The sequence below is a fragment of the Rhinichthys klamathensis genome, unplaced genomic scaffold (assembly GCF_029890125.1).
Source record: "Rhinichthys klamathensis goyatoka isolate OS25496 unplaced genomic scaffold, OSU_Roscu_1.1 h1tg000127l_1, whole genome shotgun sequence".
In the NCBI taxonomy this organism is placed as follows: domain Eukaryota; kingdom Metazoa; phylum Chordata; class Actinopteri; order Cypriniformes; family Leuciscidae; genus Rhinichthys; species Rhinichthys klamathensis.
In genome coordinates this window covers 3344291-3364774 of record NW_026606664.1, presented here as the reverse complement: position 1 = coordinate 3364774, position 20484 = coordinate 3344291, and the positions used below count along the sequence as shown (strand labels likewise).

Genomic DNA, 20484 nt, shown 5'->3' with positions numbered 1-20484 from the left:
GCCACAGAAGGGTTTCCTCATACTTAAGGGCACTCAGCCTTATGTATGGTGGTCAGCTCAAAGGTTTTAACATCCTGTCCTTTGCGACAGTTTTGAACTGAGTCCAGAATTCAGCTCAAGAGAAGGGATTACATGAGTGCGCTGACCCGGCTGGACTCCGTAATCCCAAACTAAAAGACAGAGATGTCAACCGGTAGGAGCAAGATAAATCTAACCCTGCTGCAATTATGAGCATCACGAAAAAAAAAAAATGGCCATGCTGTTTTTCCACTTTCCCTGTTTATTTATCCGGGCAAAGAAGTTTATCGCATTAAAAACACTGTGAGCCACAAGAGACAATATTTCATGCAAAATCAAATTAGAACGCAATGTGCGATAAGAGAGGGAGAGGAAAGTGGGTGAAATGAGGCAATATACATATAAGCTTAGTTTTGGAAACAACTGGCTTTTTTTTAAAAGGAGAACAACACATAGCCATGTAAATTCCCATGTTGCAGATGAAGTGGATATGAGGCTGTCTTACCTGAAGGGAAGATATGAGGCATTGGAGCCTGAAATCAGTGCTCTGTAGGCTTCCTCTGGAGTTTTCTTCAGGTAAATCACCTGAGACAGGAAACAGGAACAGGAAATGACATTAGTGCACTAGAAAAGCAGCTAAATGGTATTCATTTTATAGACTTTAACACCAGCGTTAACTAAAACGAATACAAATCCGTTTTCTGTAATTGAAATAAAATCTAAATATTAGTTGAAAATATTTAAATTAAATGAACTGCCTACTCATTCGTTTTTCCTATCCATGTCTGTACATGTTCCTCTTTATCAAATACACAAATGTACTTCCAGGAAAGTGATGTTTAGGCAGAATGTGTCACACAGATGAGATGCTGTGCCTCAGCACAATGGGGCCCTTCTCAAGTTTGGACGAATTGTCACGGCACAGTGCGGCAGTCACAAACACAGACTTGCTGAAGTGACGAGTTTTAGCGGTCATCTATTCCCTTCATCTATTCTACGCCAATCCCTCTTGACATCACAGAGAGAAAGAGCTCTGTAATAAGATCTCTGCTCACTCCTTAAACATTTCTGTGGCTTGATGTCAGAATGCAGCAGGGAAGTGCCAACAAGAAAAAGAAACGCATGTGAACCGCAACGCTGTCCAACATGCATTAAATACAGAAGAGGAGATAGTTCATGCTAAAACAAATTACGTAATTTACTCCCACATCCAAAATAACTTCATACAAGTTAAGAATGACGTGTAAGACAAATGAAGAGATTTTGAAGGTTGTGCTAATTGCTCTTTTCTATGCAAATACAATAAATGGAAACTATTTTTCGCGTTTCAAACATACACACAATAATTAAAATATTAAATATTCACTGAAAATTTTCTATTCCATTTGCAAAATCATTCATACTAACTTTATAAACCGCAAAAAATTGATTAATTGAAAAGATTTGACTCAAAAGAATGATTTATTCACAAATCTGACATGGCTAAATGTGATTTTCTAAAAAAAACTACCGTATTTTCAGGAAAATAAATCAAAATTGGACTGTTGAGATTTAAAAAATAATTAAATAAATAGATAAGTTGCAGAGTCCAAATCACATTTTACTATTACATTCAGAAATACATGTAAAATAGTTTATAGTTCCCCTCACTCAACAAATTCTTTAAATTTAACAATATTCAGAATAGAACAAGAATGAAAAACATAAGTATAAAAAAAAAAGAAATTTACTGAATGAAACAAACCTAAACCAAACTGAAACTACAGGCGTGTGGGAAATGAAAAACGAAACTTTTATTCCGAAAACATACTGTAAAAATGTATAATATAATAATTATAATATATTCATATATAAAATGGACCACTTTATGATACTTTTTTGGCACTTTTGCATCTTATGAAGCTTGGCAGTCTTAGTCCTCATTCATTGTGATTATTTTGAAGAGTGTGCAGGTTGCTCTTTTCCATACATCATCTTTTTGTTCCACAGAAGGTTGGAACAACAGGTTTAGAACAATGTAAATGACAGAAATTTCATTTTTTGCATGAACTAATCTTAAGCTCTCCAGTACTTGACAACATAAAAGACAAACTAGGAGAGAGTTCAAGTGACTGTTTGTGAAGGCTGTATTTGTTCAACAGGAGGCCAGATCATTTCTGAACAAGCTCATGAAATATGCACCAACAAACAATTAGCTGAACAGTTCGGCAGATTAAGTTCAGTCCCAAGAGAAGGGTCATCACTTGTTTGTTTGTGTTGCACCCTACTGTCCCATGTGACCCAGAGAAACGATGGAAGATCTTGGCCCCAGCTGTTCAACCAATAATCTCCTTCATATGATAAAACTGGGTCATCTACTGTAGGGCAGATCAGCAGCAAACATCTGCACTTGCCAGAAACACACATCCCACACAAGCCTGGATCAATAAAAACCTACTTACAGAAGATTCACTGCAAGTAGAAAGACTATTTACATTGACAGCATGTCCATGCACGCAAAGAGTGATAGGCAAGCCCACGCTGAGAAGAAACAACGGTTTTGTGCAGTTTGGAGAGGATCACAGTAGTATATGAGAGAATCATCTTAAACATCCATCTTGAGCACAATGCAGGAGAGAATCCGCATGATTTGACGGCTGTCTCCAGAGGTTGGGTTTTATGAAGGTAGCTAAATTGAGTTTCCATTTAAGACAACTAAATTAAGACCAGGATCAGGGTTCAGGCTAAATTTAGACTGAAAGGGTAAATGTGACCATTCCTAGTGGACAGATTTGGAGGAAGTACACCAACTTTGAGAGGCATTTGCAAGATAATTAGAATCGCAAAGACCAGGTTTGCAAGGAAAGAAGAAGAAAATATCCATGTGTTTTTGCATTAACATTCACAATCTTAATGATTAAATAGTGTCAATTTATACATTTAATTTATTTTAAATAAATTTAAAAAGAGGGGGGGGGGGGGGGGGGGGGTCACATTTGGGACACATTTAACAGCAGTATGAATGTAGCTATATAGTCTCTGCTGATAGGGAACCAAAAAATATAAGTGAAAATAATATATAAAAATCTAACATCCAACACAGGATTTATGGTGGCATGCAGCCATTGCATCACAACAGTTCAAAATCAGATTATACAAAAAGCCAGATTATAACTCGTCATGGCCCTCGTCCAATGGAAAGCAAGGGATCATCGGATCCCCCCTCTTTGGATAGCCCAGGATCAGAAAAGAAAAAAGAAAAAAGGATGCTGATATTGTATAACACCATCGCCCTTTTCAGTTCCCTAATATTTCACATTACAGATCTAGGAGGAACAAGTTAACAGTGGCTTTTTTGAAGGAACTAGAGAAGCATCTCTCATAACACTTCCTTTCCGTGTTGCCATTTAGGACTCATCAATATTCATGAGGAAAGAAGCGTTCTTATCTCCCAGGGCTTATGTCATTGTGAGACAGTAGCTGCTTTGTCAGTACAAATCAGCACAAATAAACTGAATATACTCGAGTAAGTGCATGCTATTAAAAAGAGGATTAAAATATCTGCAGAAAAAATGGTGCCGTGACCCTTTAGAGAGCTCAGAATCTGCCCGGACCGAAGTTATTCCGTGAGAGCGCCAGGAACAGGAAAAGTGGAGATGCCCAATGGCGCAATCGGCTGGCATCGCTCGTTCAGTTATGGCGTTTCACAATGGCCACTGTGTACGTGGTGGGATAGATGAATGAATGCATTGGAACAGGACAAACTGGCATGCGAGCAAGTCAAGGACGTAGTTATTGTGCTGCCACAACACAGGGGATGTACCAGTCAGTCAGCAGTCTGTCGCTCTCTCTGAGGGGGAGGCTGGAATGAGGACGCTGGCAAACATCCGAGAAGACTTCAAACTACATACGAATTTGCTGTCGATGCTGTGATGTGGGAGGATTGTTGATTTTGATGGAAACGGCTGAGCGGCTAATTTGCAGGGTCATGACAGATTCCGTCCTGGGCATGAATCCTCGAGACAGGCGAAAGTAATTAACGCCAGAGGAAGACAGAAGGACAGAAAGAGATGGGATACTCACAGCATAAGCACCGATGAGCACAGCAGCGTTAGCCCTTTTGCGCTGGTCAAAGCTGGTGTAGTGAACAATCCTCTTTCTGGTCAGTGTAAATGACTGGAAACAAAAAACAAATCCATTACACTGCAAGCAAAGTACAAGAAAACATTTCAAATATGCAATTTATTTTAGATAGCAGTTTATTTTAGATGTAATGCTCTACATTGAGCATTACATCAACTGTTCAAACAATGTAGTTTTTTTTTAATTACAGAAAAATGTATGAAAATGAATTACAAATTGCATAAGATAAATAAAAAGATCAACAGTTGTTCAACTTCCAGTAAGTTTACACGTATAAAAACAACATTTACATCAATCATTAAAGTTTTCGTTTAAAGCATTTTATCACAAACCGGCATTATTCGTTAAATGGCATTTTAAAGAAACAAAACTGCAATTTAAACAAAAAACAAAACCTGCAGCAATGCTATTTGAATGAAAACCAAAATCAATCATTCAACATGGTTTTCATTAAAAATGTATTTAGAAAGAAACTCAAATATAAATTATATAAAGACTTCTTTAAAATGCTATTATAAAAAAAAAAACTATCATTAATCACTGCATCAAACTTCTTGTTTTTTGTTATGTTAACATGACGGAAAAAGAGAACTGCATCAAGCGTTAAACTTGTTGGTTTGTCTTAATTAAAAATGTAAATCTTGGTTAATGTAAAAGTCACTTCAAACCCATTTACAGTTAAAATGACTGGTTAGATGTTTGGGAAACAGGTTGTGAGAATCTCATTAGCGAATATCTCAGTACCATCAAATTCCACACACTTAAAAACACATTTTTCCTGCTTAAACTAGCTTGAGGTGTATTCTGGATAACTCAATTGAGTGTCTTTAACATGAGGGAATTTGGAGACAGATGTTGCCGCATCTGCCCCAGCTGCTGCAGTAACGCACAGGGAGGTGCTGCAGGTGAGCCAAAATGTGCACGCGAGAGGCAGCGTGTAGCTGCTAAAAGGCAACTCATGTACAGCAGGCACACACCAAAAGCTTCAGAATAATCTGAGGCCTTTTCAGTTCAGCTCAGATCTAGCACAAAGCATCTGTTCACTCCACATGCTGCAGAGTAAAACTTTGTCTGGGGTGGAATAACAGTGAAATCAAACTGCCGGCACAACAAATGAGGATTCAAACTTGTCCACCTACAATCCACCCCCAAAGAAAAAGAGATGTACACCGAAGGCAAAACTAAGAAAAATAATTTTTCAGAGCTCTATAAGCTGAGAGCTCAGAAGAAATTCAACCTTTTTTTCAGGAGCACCTCTTTAAAAAAGTGACTTTTTTGCCTATTAATTTTTTAGCATAAATATTTAGAAACTCATAGTAACAGGGTTGAACCCTTTTATTTCCCCAAGTTTAATCAATAACCAAGACACCACTGAAAGACAAGTGAAGATCGAGAGGTTATCTTTTCTCGCAGAGTCATAGTAACAGGGTTGAACTATTTAATCTTTTCCAAGGTAAATCAATAAGGAAAACAATATTACATGCAAACTAGTTTGGAAAGTGAAGATAGAGGTCTTCTTTTCTCAGAGTCATAGTAACAGGGTTGAAGCCTTTTATTTTTCCCTACTGAATCAATAAGCAATACAACACTGAAAGTCAAGTGAAGAGCTAGAGGTCACCTTTTCTTAAAGTTGAACCCTTTCATCTTTCCGAGGCAAATCAATAAGCAAAACGATATTGAATGCAAACTAGTTTGGAAAGTGAAAATATAGAGATAATCTTTTTAGAGTCATAGCAACAGGGTTGAAACCTTTCAAGTTAATTCGATAAGCAAAACAATATCGAATGTCAACAAGTTTGAAGATCTTTTTCCTTTCTCTAGCTATTCTCAAACAGGTCATCTGTTCTCACAGAGTTGAACCCTTTTTACTTTCCAGGCAAAACAAGGTTAACAATCACCCAGCAAGTTAATTTTCTATTAAAATAGCAACATCTACATGCAGGAGGTGGTTATGCTAGTGAGGGGAAGAAATCACTGTCAAAATTAAACAACTCAAAAACTCTCAAGATTTGCAGCGTTTTTTTATCAGATTGTGCTTTTAAAACAACAACTTGAGATTGCACAAGCTCTGCTCAGCAATGCTAGAAAGCTTATCTGACGAGAACCAGATATTACTAGAACAGATAATACCAAAGCTTCCCTTTTTGCTGTGTGGTTCCTGCACCCTACAACCAATCAGGCCCAAAACCAGTGACATTAGAAAAAAAGAAAAGAAAAAAAAAGTAATTTCTAAGGAAACAACTTGTAAATTAGAAACAGGCAGGGACATTCACATGTGGTTTGATGGGTGTGGACGTAGTGAAAGTGGTTAGGAAGAAAACACATCATGCCTTTACCACGGGACTTTACCTTTAACATTCCACAACATGAACACATGAGAGAACTACACCTTGCCAGCTTCAGAAACACAGAACAAACACAAAGATAAAATGGTTGATTATTCAAACACCTTCCTTTACCTTAGACAGATGCTTAAAGTGGACAATGGACATGTCAGCAGAATGAATCTCTACATGGACACTATAAACTTCTTGTGTGCTTTGGGGCTTCGTCCTCTTTGCTGACCTCTCAATATAGGTTAATTGGAAACTAAAGTTGCCGTTGTGTTGAGTTAACCGTTTTATGCTCCTGAAAGCTGATGAAACTCAACAACTACATTTCTAAACTCTGCTAAAAGAGAAGAATATTGTATCTATGTTCCAAAACCAATCAAGCTTCCTAACTAGACTGCACATCTAGACAAAATATATAAGGTATGGTAGTAGGTAATAACAGAATACATTTCGGAAAGTTAAAAAAAACTAAGACGGCGAACAAAAGAAATGTTAATAATAAGTGCACTTATTGCATTCGAATGTTGAAAAATATTCTAATTTAAAAAACAGATTATTGCTAGCAAACATTGTGCTGTTAGCTTAGCAATATGCTTATGTAAAAGGTTTTGGGAGGCACATTGAGGTTCTGCTTATAGTGTTCCAAATCAGTCACTATGGGGGGTTTCATTCTAGTTAAGATGCTAACTTAGAAGGTAGCTGCCTATGTAGGTAGTAGCAAGCAAGGCAGCTCACTAGGTTTTGGAAAGCAACTAGTAAAAACCCAAAGTAAGTACCTACTGCTACCTGCCCCCAACCTAACATTACCCTTTAAAAAGTGTCTATATTTGCAATCGAATGGAAAATTTGGGAGCTGATGGATTGGGATGGATCCCATGCCTCTCCCCATCACAACTGATGCATGCAGAGCAGTACTCGGACATCTAATCCTCCTCCATAAATCCTTAGGACACGCATGAACCATATGGCAAGGCCAATGCCAGTGGCTGCTGCTAAAGTCTGGATATAGGAAAAAGGTCACGTCTAATCCCAACATTTGTTTGCATCTGATAGAAGCGAGGATCAGGCCTAAGAGATCAAGAATGGTTACATTAAGAAACTCACTTTCTCAGCAGACCGTGAGCACAGAGATCGATGACGATTGTAGTCAATAATACCTTGCTGATATCCTGTTAAGTTCAATGACAATTGCAAGAAAAAGTTGGACTTGAATAGTGAAACTTTGGCCAAGTGGATAAGTTTAAAAGTGGTGACCGGAAGGTGACTGGTTCAATCCCCAAAGTGAACAAGATCCACCATTGTGCAAGGCACTTAAATTAACCCTAGACTACACTTGGGGAAGATTATCCCTGAACAGCATTTAGATAAAAACGACAACTAAATGACTACTCACTAAACCACTGGATAAAGACTTAACTTAAAGACTTGAAAAGCTTGAGAGAAATTACAAAGCAGATTCTAGGCGTAACACAACTTGCAGATGTCCATCTGACATTCATAAACCAAAACTGAGTGGACTTTCTCAATGACTGGTTTTATATAGTATAATTATGGATTAAAGGAATAGTTCGGGTTCAGTACAAGTCAAGTGCAACCGACAATGTTAATTCCGACAAAAAGTAATTTCAACTGGTCCCTCTTTTAAAAAAAAAAAAAGCAAAAATGGAAGTGAGAAACTTAATTTTTGGCCAATTTTTGGAGCATTTAAAAGCAGAAATGTGAAGCTTTTGATTTTATCAAAGCACTTCTATTAATTGTTCCGTTAAAACCTGTGTATTTTTGAGCTGTAAAAAAGTTTAAATCGTTTTTACAGTCATTGTAGGGTTTACTTGCTTTGTCATGGCAACAAAGTTGTAAAATTAGATAAAACCCCACACAGAAAAGGTTAGTGCTTATATTAACACTTTCTTTACGTCTTGTTGTTGTTTACTATTGAAACAGTATTTTATCGTTTACAAATTCCCATTCATTTACATTGTAAGCTAGTTGTAAGCTCTCTTTTTTTTTTTTAAGAAGTGGAGGGACAAGTGGAAATAGTTTTTTTGTGGTAATCAGCATTACGCAAATGTACCAAACCAGAAATATTCCATAAAGAAGAAATCTCTTCATGGCCTGAACTGCTGATCTGCATAAAGGCCCTGAGCCAAGAACATCCTGTGGTCTCAGGAGACACTCTCGGTCCACATTAAAATGCCAAAACAGGTGAGTAAAAAACTAAAAAAGACTAAAGACTACATGGCTAAAGACGCATGTGATATATCCTATTGAGTCTCTGGTCAAAGTCGCTTTTATTAATGAGCACACGCCTAACAGACATGGCATAAAACGAGCTGATGACTTCATAAAGCGAGGGCTGAATGGAATGTTTTCTAACTGTAGCTGAAGTTCAATGCTGTATAATTAAGTTTAAATTCCCATCCCATATTACAAAACAAAGGAAACGTCAGCACATCGGACAGCCCAAAATATCCACCAAAGGGGGTGTGAAAGCAAATTCCTAAGCTGTTTTTAAATTGTTACTATATACTGCACATTTATCAGGAGAAACGTAATAAATCAAGCAGGTGTTTGACTCACCTTGAGCTTTTTGCTGAGTTTACAGCAGTATCTGTACAGCATTGCAAGGTTGAGGGGTCCAAAATCAGCATAAAAGCTATAAAAAAAAAAAGAACAATATCATGAAACTTCATTGTTTAATGAAGAAAATAATTAATTTATACATTTATTTGGCTCAGGCTAATGGGGCCCCGGGGCCTCTAACTGTGCAGGGCCTCCATCTGGGGCCCGAACACCAAGAAACAAGCCACTGCAGGTGTTAAACTGACATAGAAAGACAAAAGGTTGTCGTCTCTTTTGGAATGTACTAGGGCTGACTTCTAATAGTCGAGGATTCGACGATTCGATTCGGAGAGGTCTGATTCGACTATGAACCTCATAGTCGAATAGTAGGCAAGTGTTATGAGGGGTGTGACGTTATATAACCGTGAGACCGACGCTTATAGGTGAACACCGTCATTAGAACTCTATAACCGCCAAAACCGTGCTATTAAAATATTTTTTACAAACATTTTTTATCATAGAGAATGTTTAAATACTAATATCATCTTACGAGGGAAACGGAGGCGGAGTTAGTGGTGCGATCGGAGGCTGCTACTGCTGGAGATGATTCGGGAGAGGTCTGTGCACCTTTACCGATCAGAGCGCGCGCTGACACGGAGTAAAGCCTTGTTTATACTCGACGCGTCCGCACGAGCGCAAAGGTGCGGACGGCAAAAAAATGACGCGTTGGGTGCGCAAGCCCGGCAAGACCCCATTTCGCTTGGCTGTGTGCACAGCTTTTTTTGTAACAGCGCGCGCGACGCCGCATCCGAGGATGAACGACTTCAAGCTGAATCTGCCCGAGCATGTAGGCTATACGTCTCACCGCACCGGCACGCAGTTTGCGCGTCTAAATTGCAAAGTTCATTGCAAAGTTTTGTTGTTAAGGTTTTATTTACTGTGTGTGATTTATTTAAAACAAAGCACGTTCATTGCAACGTTTTTTTTTTGTGTGTTAAGGATTCATTTAATGGAAAGCACATTCACTTCTAGTTGTCTTGCTGTTCATTTTAAATAAACGTAGAGCGAGTTGTCCTATAACAGACGAACAGTTATTCAACCGAACGTCTAGCTGCTATCTAAAAAAAAAAAAAAAAAAAAGGCTCCACTATCAGTCGACTATGGCAAAATCTAACGAATCAGATTCGACTATGAAAATCCTTAGTCGAAAACAGCCCTAGAATGTACTATGGATATGGTGAAATCATTCTTGTAATTTCAAATATAAATAATAAAGTTGTACTTTTTTGTATTTGGACATTATATTTTGCAATTATAATAAGATGGGCCCTCAAAGCAGACCATATTTCATCTTTAGAAGTCAATCTCAAAAACTGTTTTATGTCCAAATGATCAGTCCAAATAATGTGAAGAACATCAGCTCCATTTTTCACTAATCCCCCCACATCCGTACATTCTAAATTAAAGATCCATTATGGAACGCTGGAGATAAAAATGCAACTTTTACTAAAGAAGGATGTGTTCGATTAAAGAGTTATGTAACAGACTTTGGAACCATTTCTCGCCTGCTGGGGGTTTTGGCTTTGAAAGATGACTGAAGGAGGGAAAACTCACTTTTCGTACACAAACTCCTCATCCGTGCTAAAGTAATGCGTATTTGCAGTGCTTTTCGGCTTACTCCTTAAGGTTGCAAAATAGAGTCGATCTGAAAAAAGAAGAAAAAAATACACATGATCAATTAAGCAAGCTGGTACAGTTATAAAACAACTATTAATACTCTTCAGAGATAAGGTTTTATCATCGGATTATTGGCTTGGGCTTAATCATGTGAAACAATGGACTTATCCAATGGACTGTAGCTTTAAATACACTTAAAAACGAGATGTGTAAATTGTCACATTACTTGAACTTTAGTCAATATGGTCAGAGGAAATGTAAGTGTGTTCCATAAATGAAGGGTTTTTCTCACCAGAGTTGACAAAAATAAGTTTCTCCACTTATCTAATCCACTTATCTATGAATCCACATGGGTCATTAATTGAAGTGAGTGATTTTACATGTTCTATCAGATAAAGAATGTCTTTAAGCATAAATGTAGGTGTAAACTGCATTGTGCTGCCAATTGAAAAATTAAATGCAGTAGATATATAGCAGAACAGTGTTGACAATCTTTAGCCTTTTCGAGTTGCTTGAGGACACTACAGTGTTTATTAGTAATAGACTATAATGCTGATATTACAATATACATGTTTAATAATCAACTTTACATAATCAAGATAACATGGTTGACTATTTAAGAATGTCCTCTATTAAAAAAAAGATGAGACACTTGTCCTAAAAGAGATGCTGTCATAATGCAAAGTTTTGAATTTAACTTTAATAAAAGTTAAAAAAGTTGGAAATAGTGTTCATGGTAACAGGGTTGATGCATTACCTATATTAATTTATATATGATTAAATACAAAAAAAATGTGTTTCAATAAAGCATTTTTCACGCAAATATTATATAAAATAAATAAATGGAAAACAAACAAATACATAAATAAAACGCTGCACTCCTGCTAATAAGTTAATAAAAAATATCTACAACACAGAAAAAGTTGGTGTCAGATAATTGTTCACACACACACACACACACACATCTATCTATCTGATGGCAACACAATGAATCAAAGTTATTTAGAAAATCCTCTGAAACTTATACTTACCTTTAATAAACTCCGAAGCACCTATTAAATCATAATCGTCAGCCATTTTAAATAAGGTTGTGAGTATCGCGGAATGTTTTAAGTTGTCTAGAGTCATCGACGGAGCGCGAGTGAGGCGCAGCTACTTCTAGAAGAAAAACAAACTAACGTAACTGCTGGTTTAAAAATCCGTTTCCTCTCACCGATGCAACTTCTCTCTTACAGATGGCGCAAATATTCCTGTGGCTCAAGAACCAAAAAACAAAACAATGAAATGTGTAAATAAGGCACTTGAATCTTGTGGCATTCTACCACGCGTAAAATGTGAAGAAAAAATCTGCAACTGTTAAAACAACTCAAGGTGCGTCATTTCGGCATCGCGAGTCCCGCGTAAAAGTACGTGAATGATCAGCACCGGAGTCTTTTTTTCTCTCGCGTGAGCCGTCAAACCAGCATTCGTCGTATTAAATATCCGTTTTCGCTTCAAACTGGGCAGATACGAGACGCGAGCCTTTGCATGGTAACTCTGCCCTGGTCATTAGGTGGAAATCTTTCCCTTGCCATGGTCGCGGACAGTCAAGAAAGATCTTAAAGAGACGTCACGTGGTGCGGCGCTGTCCTATCAGCTGCACGGAAGGCTGTTGCCTGGGTTAACTCTCACTCGACCAATCAGAGGACAAGAAGTTGTTTTAGTCTCAAGCCCCTTTTACACAGATTCCGGAAAATACATTGATAAAGGGATAATGTATCTATCTATCTATCTATATCTATATCTATATCTATCTATCTATCTATCTATCTATCTATCTATCTATCTATCTATCTATCTATCTATCTATCTATATATATATCTGTCTGTCTATATCAAATTCAAAATTGCTTTATTGGCATGACTCTACATAATACAATATTGCCAAAACTTGGAATACATAGAATAATAATTAAAGAATAAAAATAATAAAATATGATAACATAACTTAAATTTAAATGAACAGTGTAACAAATTAGAACGTGTGAACATTTGATACCACAGTGTTTTAACATACACACACACACATTACTGACGGGCACTGTGGTGGACAGTAGGGAAACACACTGAGGTCAGACCTTTTTACAGTCTATGGGTCAGACACAACACACATTACACACACATTCACCTGCTGTCTCTCAGGCTGTGGCACACAAACAAACACATATCTGGCAGCCAGTGCTGCTGTCGCTGTCTGCCCCTCTCCTAATATGATCTTTATGTGTTCAGTCATGGCTAGGTCTTTATTAAGTTAGTGAATTTGTTTAAATAGAAGTCTCTGATTGAACTGTATTTGTGACAGTGAAGGAGGAAGTGAGTCTCTGTCTCGATCTCTCCTGTCCTACAGTGAACACACCCTTTGCTCTCTGGGTAACCAGCTCGTTCTGTGTCTGCCAGTCTCGATGGCTAGACTGTGTTCACTGAGCCTGTACTTGCTCATGATCCGTCTCTGCTTTGTGTCTCTGACACTCTGGAGATATTCTTCTAATTCATAATTTGATTTCAGAGTTCGGTAGAATTGTAATTTACTTTGTGTTTTAGTTTATATAGCCTACTGTCTATATCTATCTAGTTGATTATTATTGTTTTTCTTTCATTATTGCAGATTGCATCTGTGAACACACAAGTAGCCGGCAATCTGTAACACTGAGCTCAAATATCATTCGCCCACAGCAGACTGTTTATTCGGGTCATCCACAACAACAGCTGGAGAGATCATGTAGAAACTGGCCACACCGTGGTCACTGCCGCGGGTCCTAAATAGTTCAGTTTGAGCAGATGGACGTCATGAAGGAGATTAATATAGGTCCATTCATGACAGCTCAGACTGATCTTTCGGTGTTGTTTTATGTGCTTAGGCAGCAAACAAAGCAAACCAGGATGTTTTGGTGCATTGTGCGTAGGATTTGAATAATCTGCAAATGAGTAAACAAGAGTGAACTTATTGCCCCTTGGCTCAGGAAGTAGCTTGTGCTTCTTTTTGTTGTTATTCTATTAGCATTTTAGTAGAGCCTGAAAGGTGAATGATGTTGGTTGCAACCAAAAAAAAAAAAAAAAAAAATTGTATCATCATTTACTCACCCTTTCATGTGTCATTCCAAACCGCCTTTCTTTCTTTTGTGGAACACAAAAGAAGATATTTTGTCCGTACAATGAAAGCCAATAGGGTCCAAACAACGTAATTTTGGTCCCCATGCACTGATTCTCATTGTATGGATAAGAAGAGTTTTAAAAATGTAATAATTATTTAATTTCAATAATTATTTTATTAATAATAATAATAAGTTCAATAAAATGTAATAGTTAAATTAAATTAAAAATCATTTATGATATTAATATACACTGTAAAAAAGCTATTGCTTTAAATTTTTAAGTTCAATCACCTTTGATGTTTAAGTCATTTCAACTTAAATTAGAGTTTACAACCAAAAAAGTGTTTAATCTTGTATAATTTATAAACAAATTTGTAAAATTGCATTTTGATGAGTTAAAGCAATGTTAAAACATATGTCATAACTTATTGATCATATTTTTTAACAGTGTAAAATATAATATATAAATAAACACATTTATATAAATATATAAAATCCCAACTTTAAAATTATTCTCAACAATCCCATTTTAAATATTTAAATATTAATAAAGAAAGAAGTCAATTATAAATAATAAACTATTATTTAAATACAATTAATTAATTAATTGAACTTCCAATTTATTATCTATTAATTTCTATATTAATTAATATAGAAATTAATAGATAATAAATATTAATTTTAAAAATAAAAATGACAAATAAATGTATATACATTTCTAATTTGTAACTATTTATATTAATTAATATAAAATCCAAACTTTATAATAAATAAATAAAGTCTATCTAAAAATAAGTTTATATAGCCTATATATATATATATATATATATATATATACTATACAGTGTTTTATATTTTTATTTATAAAAAGATTTTTTTAAAAGAATACTAAAAAATTAACAAAAAAAACCTTCTTGTCATACAGGTTTGGAAAGACATGACATAATTTTCATTTTTAGATGAACTATCCCTTCTATCTTGAAGAAATCAATGCATTCTCACATGTCACATGCAACTTCCAATTTTTCACACAATGATTTTTGGAGCTCCAAGAAACAACATTTTGCTCCGTTCATATATTTTGCAGTACATAAACAATGTAGCTTCAAAAGTCCATGTTACCTCCAACCAAAGAGATCCAGACCTTGTTCACGGCTGTGGCTGACTGGCTCCATTCGCTATTTTCCTGGGGTCTCCAGGATGCAACGTCTGACATGCCTTCATGGAGGTTTAGCAGAACCGGGTTTGACGGGACCCTCGGGAACGGACCTGGCCCGTTCAGAGCACAAAGTGTGCGGTGGTCTACTCTACTGGGACAGAGTGTACCAGTGGAACAGAGAGGATCCGGTTCACGCGGCCCGCTCAGGTTTCCTCACATGCCGCTCGTGTTACAGTCCTGCCAAGGTGTGACTTTCAAGGTTTCTCACGTTACTTTTCCGAACGGAGTGCACTAATGTGACGTTTACTCCTCCGGATATCGTTCCAGGTTGTCACATAATGTATAATATATCTATGCTTTCTAGAGCATGCTGGCTATTGTTGTGGTTTTGTACAGGTTCACATGCTGCTGTGACATCATGGAAAAACTAGTGGACAAGAAGCTAATTGTCTTGGGTTTCATGAAGGCGGTGAATGTGCTAGTGAAAATGAAGAGTGGTTCACTGTGTTTTGAGGTCAGCTATTGACACGGTTTTCAAGAGGTGATCAAGGTCACATAGGCAACTTACTGTACACCCTTAAAATGATCCAAACAGTGGTTTTCACCATGATGCCAGAGAAGAACCTTTTTTTTTTGTTCCCCAAAGAACCTTTCAGTAAACAGTTCATAAAATATTCTTCTTCTTTTTTTCTTTCTTTTTTTTGAAGAAGAATATTTTTCCACTATAAAGAACCGTTTGTGGAATTTAAAGGTTCAATGGATGTTAAAGGTTCTTCATGGAACCACAGATGCCAATAAAGAACCATTATTTTTTAAGAGTATAAGCTTCTTTTTTTTTTAACTAGATTAAAAAAGAGAATTAATGTGATCCTTAAACCATATAGCGCTAGTATTAGAGTGTCTAAAGCGTAAAGGCTTTCGGAAAAGAATTGTTTACTGGTACAACATCTATTATAATATAATAAAATATATAAATATTAATATAAATAAAAATGATAAATAAATATGTAATATAGAAAGAAAGCCATTAAGGGAGAACACAAAGTTACAGTATCTACAGGAGCTAACAGGACATTAATAATTTAACTTTACATTTAGTTTAACTTATGTGCCAAAATAACTAAAGCTAAAACTGAAATAAAACTTAATATAAACTAAAAATACATATAAATAAAAAACACAATCAATAATAATGACAAAAACACAAAATTATTTAAACTTAACGTAAATTAAAAATTAAATATCAATGATAATAAAATAATACCCCCACACACACACACACACACATATATATATATATATATACACTCACCTAAAGGATTATTAGGAACACCTGTTCAATTTCTCATTAATGCAATTATCTAATCAACCAATCACATGGCAGTTGCTTCAATGCATTTAGGGGTGTGGTCCTGGTCAAGACAATCTCCTGAACTCCAAACTGAATGTCAGAATGGGAAAGAAAGGTGATTTAAGCAATTTTGAGCGTGGCATGGTTGTTGGTGCCAGGCGGGCCAGTCTGAGTATTTCACAATCTGCTCAGTTACTGGGATTTTCACGCACAACCATTTCTAGGGTTTACAAAGAATGGTGTGAAAAGGGAAAAACATCCAGTATGCGGCAGTCCTGTGGGCGAAAATGCCTTGTTGATGCTAGAGGTCAGAGGAGAATGGGCCGACTGATTCAAGCTGATAGAAGAGCAACTTTGACTGAAATAACCACTCGTTACAACCGAGGTATGCAGCAAAGCATTTGTGAAGCCACAACACGCACAACCTTGAGGCGGATGGGCTACAACAGCAGAAGACCCCACCGGGTACCACTCATCTCCACTACAAATAGGAAAAAGAGGCTACAATTTGCAAGAGCTCACCAAAATTGGACAGTTGAAGACTGGAAAAATGTTGCCTGGTCTGATGAGTCTCGATTTCTGTTGAGACATTCAGATGGTAGAGTCAGAATTTGGCGTAAACAGAATGAGAACATGGATCCATCATGCCTTGTTACCACTGTGCAGGCTGGTGGTGGTGGTGTAATGGTGTGGGGGATGTTTTCTTGGCACACTTTAGGCCCCTTAGTGCCAATCGTTTAAATGCCACGGCCTACCTGAGCATTGTTTCTGACCATGTCCATCCCTTTATGGCCACCATGTACCCATCCTCTGATGGCTACTTCCAGCAGGATAATGCACCATGTCACAAAGCTCGAATCATTTCAAATTGGTTTCTTGAACATGACAATGAGTTCACTGTACTAAAATGGCCCCCACAGTCACCAGATCTCAACCCAATAGAGTATCTTTGGGATGTGGTGGAACGGGAGCTTCGTGCCCTGGATGTGCATCCCACAAATCTCCATCAACTGCAAGATGCTATCCTATCAATATGGGCCAACATTTCTAAAGAATGCTTTCAGCACCTTGTTGAATCAATGCTACGTAGAATTAAGGCAGTTCTGAAGGCGAAAGGGGGTCAAACACAGTATTAGTATAGTGTTCCTAATAATCCTTTAGGTGAGTGGATATATAGGCCTATATATATATATATATATATATATATATATATAACATTTGCCCTGAATAGACCCTAATCCTACAAGAAAACATGCCTTTTGAACTTTGGACAGAAGGTATTCCGTCTATTTTATGAAAAAATATTAAGTTATAACAAATTTCTTGTATGCCTAGATTGATACTCCATATTTTTTCGTCTTATTAAAAAAAATATTTGTAATAGATTTATCTCCATGGAGTTTCATGTTTTGGCAAATACAGCGCACTCGTGTTATCCGTCCTGTCACCATATCTAATCTAATACAGTGCAAAGTCCATATACTGTTATTAAAAACCAACATATTCATTTCATTAAAAAGTTCATCAAGTTTTACTCCATTGAACGTTATTTAATTATTTAATGCTATAATGCCAATATAGCATTAATCATTATGCTGCATTTCAAAGGGCATGTTTAAATGTGTCATTGTCTGATGTCATCTTTGTGCACCAAACCACAAAGTCATCAAACTCATTACTTTGTTCACTCAGCTCTGACAGCGTTATCATAACAGCAAGATTTATAAGCCAGGGCTGTAGATTATGTCTGATTTTTACATAACCTTTCCCAGGCAGACTTATGTCAGTAACTTTTTTAATAATCTGAATTTTAATTATAAAACTTAATCTAAATATATTTACATAAATATATATATATATTTTATTTTTTTTATAAATCACAGTTTTAAAATGGATAATAAAAATTAAGCTAAATCCCAATTATAAACTTAATATAAAACATAATATATAAATAAATGTAGGCTATATGCATAAAATGAATACATTTTTTAATCATCAGTTTTTACATTAATTTTGCTTGATTACTCAGAATATATGATTTTTTTCTTATATAGCATTTTTTGTTAGTAGCTTCCAATAATTAATTAAAAAGTTAATAATTATTTATAATTTTTTGTACAATTTAAAAAATCTAAACTTTAAAATGAATTGCAAAATCGCTATATATAGCCTACTGAACTCTCTCTCTCTCTCTCTATATATATATATATATATATATATATATTACTGTATATATACATATCACTATATATGTACAGAGTGCTGTGTAGTACTGATTACACATATCTGGATTATGATCTGGATCAGATTCCAAAAATTAAGTAACATAACTTATTCATAATTCATTTATTATTGATAATGAATTGGTAAGTCAATAATAATAATAATAATAATAAATGTAATTATGTTCACAGTTCTCTGATGATGCTGGTAAACAATTAAAATATTTTTAAATCATTTTTAGTAAATGTTTTATTTTAAAATTATATTTTTCCTCTAAAAGTATACATTTTTCATTTTACATTTTTATGACTTTATTACTTAATAGATTTTAATTTACTCACAACCACCAGTCTGCCAACCCTGACGTAATGTAATATTTAATGCACTTCACGTTGTTGACAATAAACAATAGCAAATATTTTTTTGTCTTTGTATTTTATATTAACGTGGTACAAGATTAGAGATAAACGAATTAGGTCAAAATTAATCTAAAAGCAATCAAAAATAAGCCTGATTATATTACCTTAAATGTGTAATGTTTATTAGAAAATTTGTAAGTACCCAGCACTGTATATTTATTATTGAATTCAATTATATACAACTGCAGGAAATTGTATAAATTTCATATTATTTTATTTATGTAAATTATTTATATGTACCTTTATATATATATAGATAGATAAAAGAAATAAAAGATACAATATGTAAGAATTTTGTATAAAAATATCCAAAAATCACTTGCACAATGTGAAATATTTCCTGCAATTGTGTACTTATAATATCCCAAAAGTTCCAAAAGATTTTTAAATTTCAGAGAAATTCCTATTTTAAATAATTGGCCGTCCCGGAATTTTTTCGCCTGTCACTGACGTAATATCCGCGTTATCCCTGGTTTCCGCTCGTGCAATACGAGCATAGTGATATCAGAGAAGTAGACGGGCTTTGGTGATATCTATGAGCATAGTAACCATGGCGACAGACGTGGACAACAGCGTGACTTCTAGCTGCAGTTGTTTCGTTCAAACATTATGGGCCATGACAAGCAGACTTTGGGAAAAAAGGAGAACTAAAACGAGGATCAATATCAGCGTGGCGTTTTCGAGATAGCGAGAGCTCTGCGTCTGTGAAAAACTTCGACTTGACAGAGCTCTTACATGTACTATATTAGACAGGTGAGCAAATGTACATAAAACTAATCAATGTTATATAGCTCAACATGATTAAATATTAGAATATGATCTGTATGTTATTCTAATGTTGATTAGCTTACTGCTAGTCTCATACAGCCAACGAACTAACACATAGACCAAGTGAAACAGCGCTGCGTTACCTCACAAGCTTCATTCGTCAAATAAACTGACCTTTGTGAGTAATTCAGCACTTGCGGGTAACTTAGTTCGGTAGAATTAAATGTCCTTATTCCTTTATATACGCGGGACTTGCGTGTGGCGCTGATATCTGTCTCTCATTAGCAATCGCGACCTGCTTCATACCAGTCATGATAAAAACATCAATGTAAGTTATTCACTCATCCATAAGCATTATTCGATCCATAAGCTTGACAAGTTCCATAATTCAACGAATTTTGCGTCACCAACCTACGCCTTTGTTATTGTAAAAGGTTAGCGACCTCTAGCGGCAAAAAAAGAGTTACATATTGTATCTTTAATGCTTTTTTAACAAGTTTGTTTGATCATCCAGAAAATATGCAAAGATTTTCCTTATAGTGATTTTTGTCAGTAGCGTCATGTATTTGTATTAGTAATTTTACATACATTTTAGTATTCATTTTACCTAATTTTATCAATTAAAACATCCAAACTTTAAAATTAATCTCAAAATCTCAATCACAAAATTAGCATTTAAATATCTAAAAATGAACTCAAGAAAAAAAAAACTCATTAAAAAAAA

At 35.7% G+C, this 20484-nt stretch overlaps 1 protein-coding gene across 6 annotated transcripts in view; it reads right to left on the bottom strand.

Moving 5' to 3' along the window:
• Nucleotides 1-15207, bottom strand: part of cdc14ab (cell division cycle 14Ab) — a 117655-nt gene extending 102448 nt beyond the window's left edge. For 5 of the 6 annotated variants that reach the window (XR_008807555.1, XM_056256572.1, XM_056256574.1 and 2 more), the window contains exons 1-5: nucleotides 11741-11954; nucleotides 10647-10737; nucleotides 9051-9126; nucleotides 4081-4173; nucleotides 524-603 (exon numbers count right to left, since the gene is read on the bottom strand). Coding sequence is in view for 5 of the 6 variants with exons in the window: in XM_056256572.1 (XP_056112547.1) it covers nucleotides 524-603; nucleotides 4081-4173; nucleotides 9051-9126; nucleotides 10647-10737; nucleotides 11741-11837 (437 nt within the window). In the remaining variant the exon portion in view is untranslated. Of the gene's footprint in view, nucleotides 1-523; nucleotides 604-4080; nucleotides 4174-9050; nucleotides 9127-10646; nucleotides 10738-11740; nucleotides 11955-14962 lie in introns of those variants that run through there. The other variant, XM_056256577.1, reaches the window with a different exon arrangement.
• Between the last annotated feature and the right edge of the window lie 5277 nt (nucleotides 15208-20484).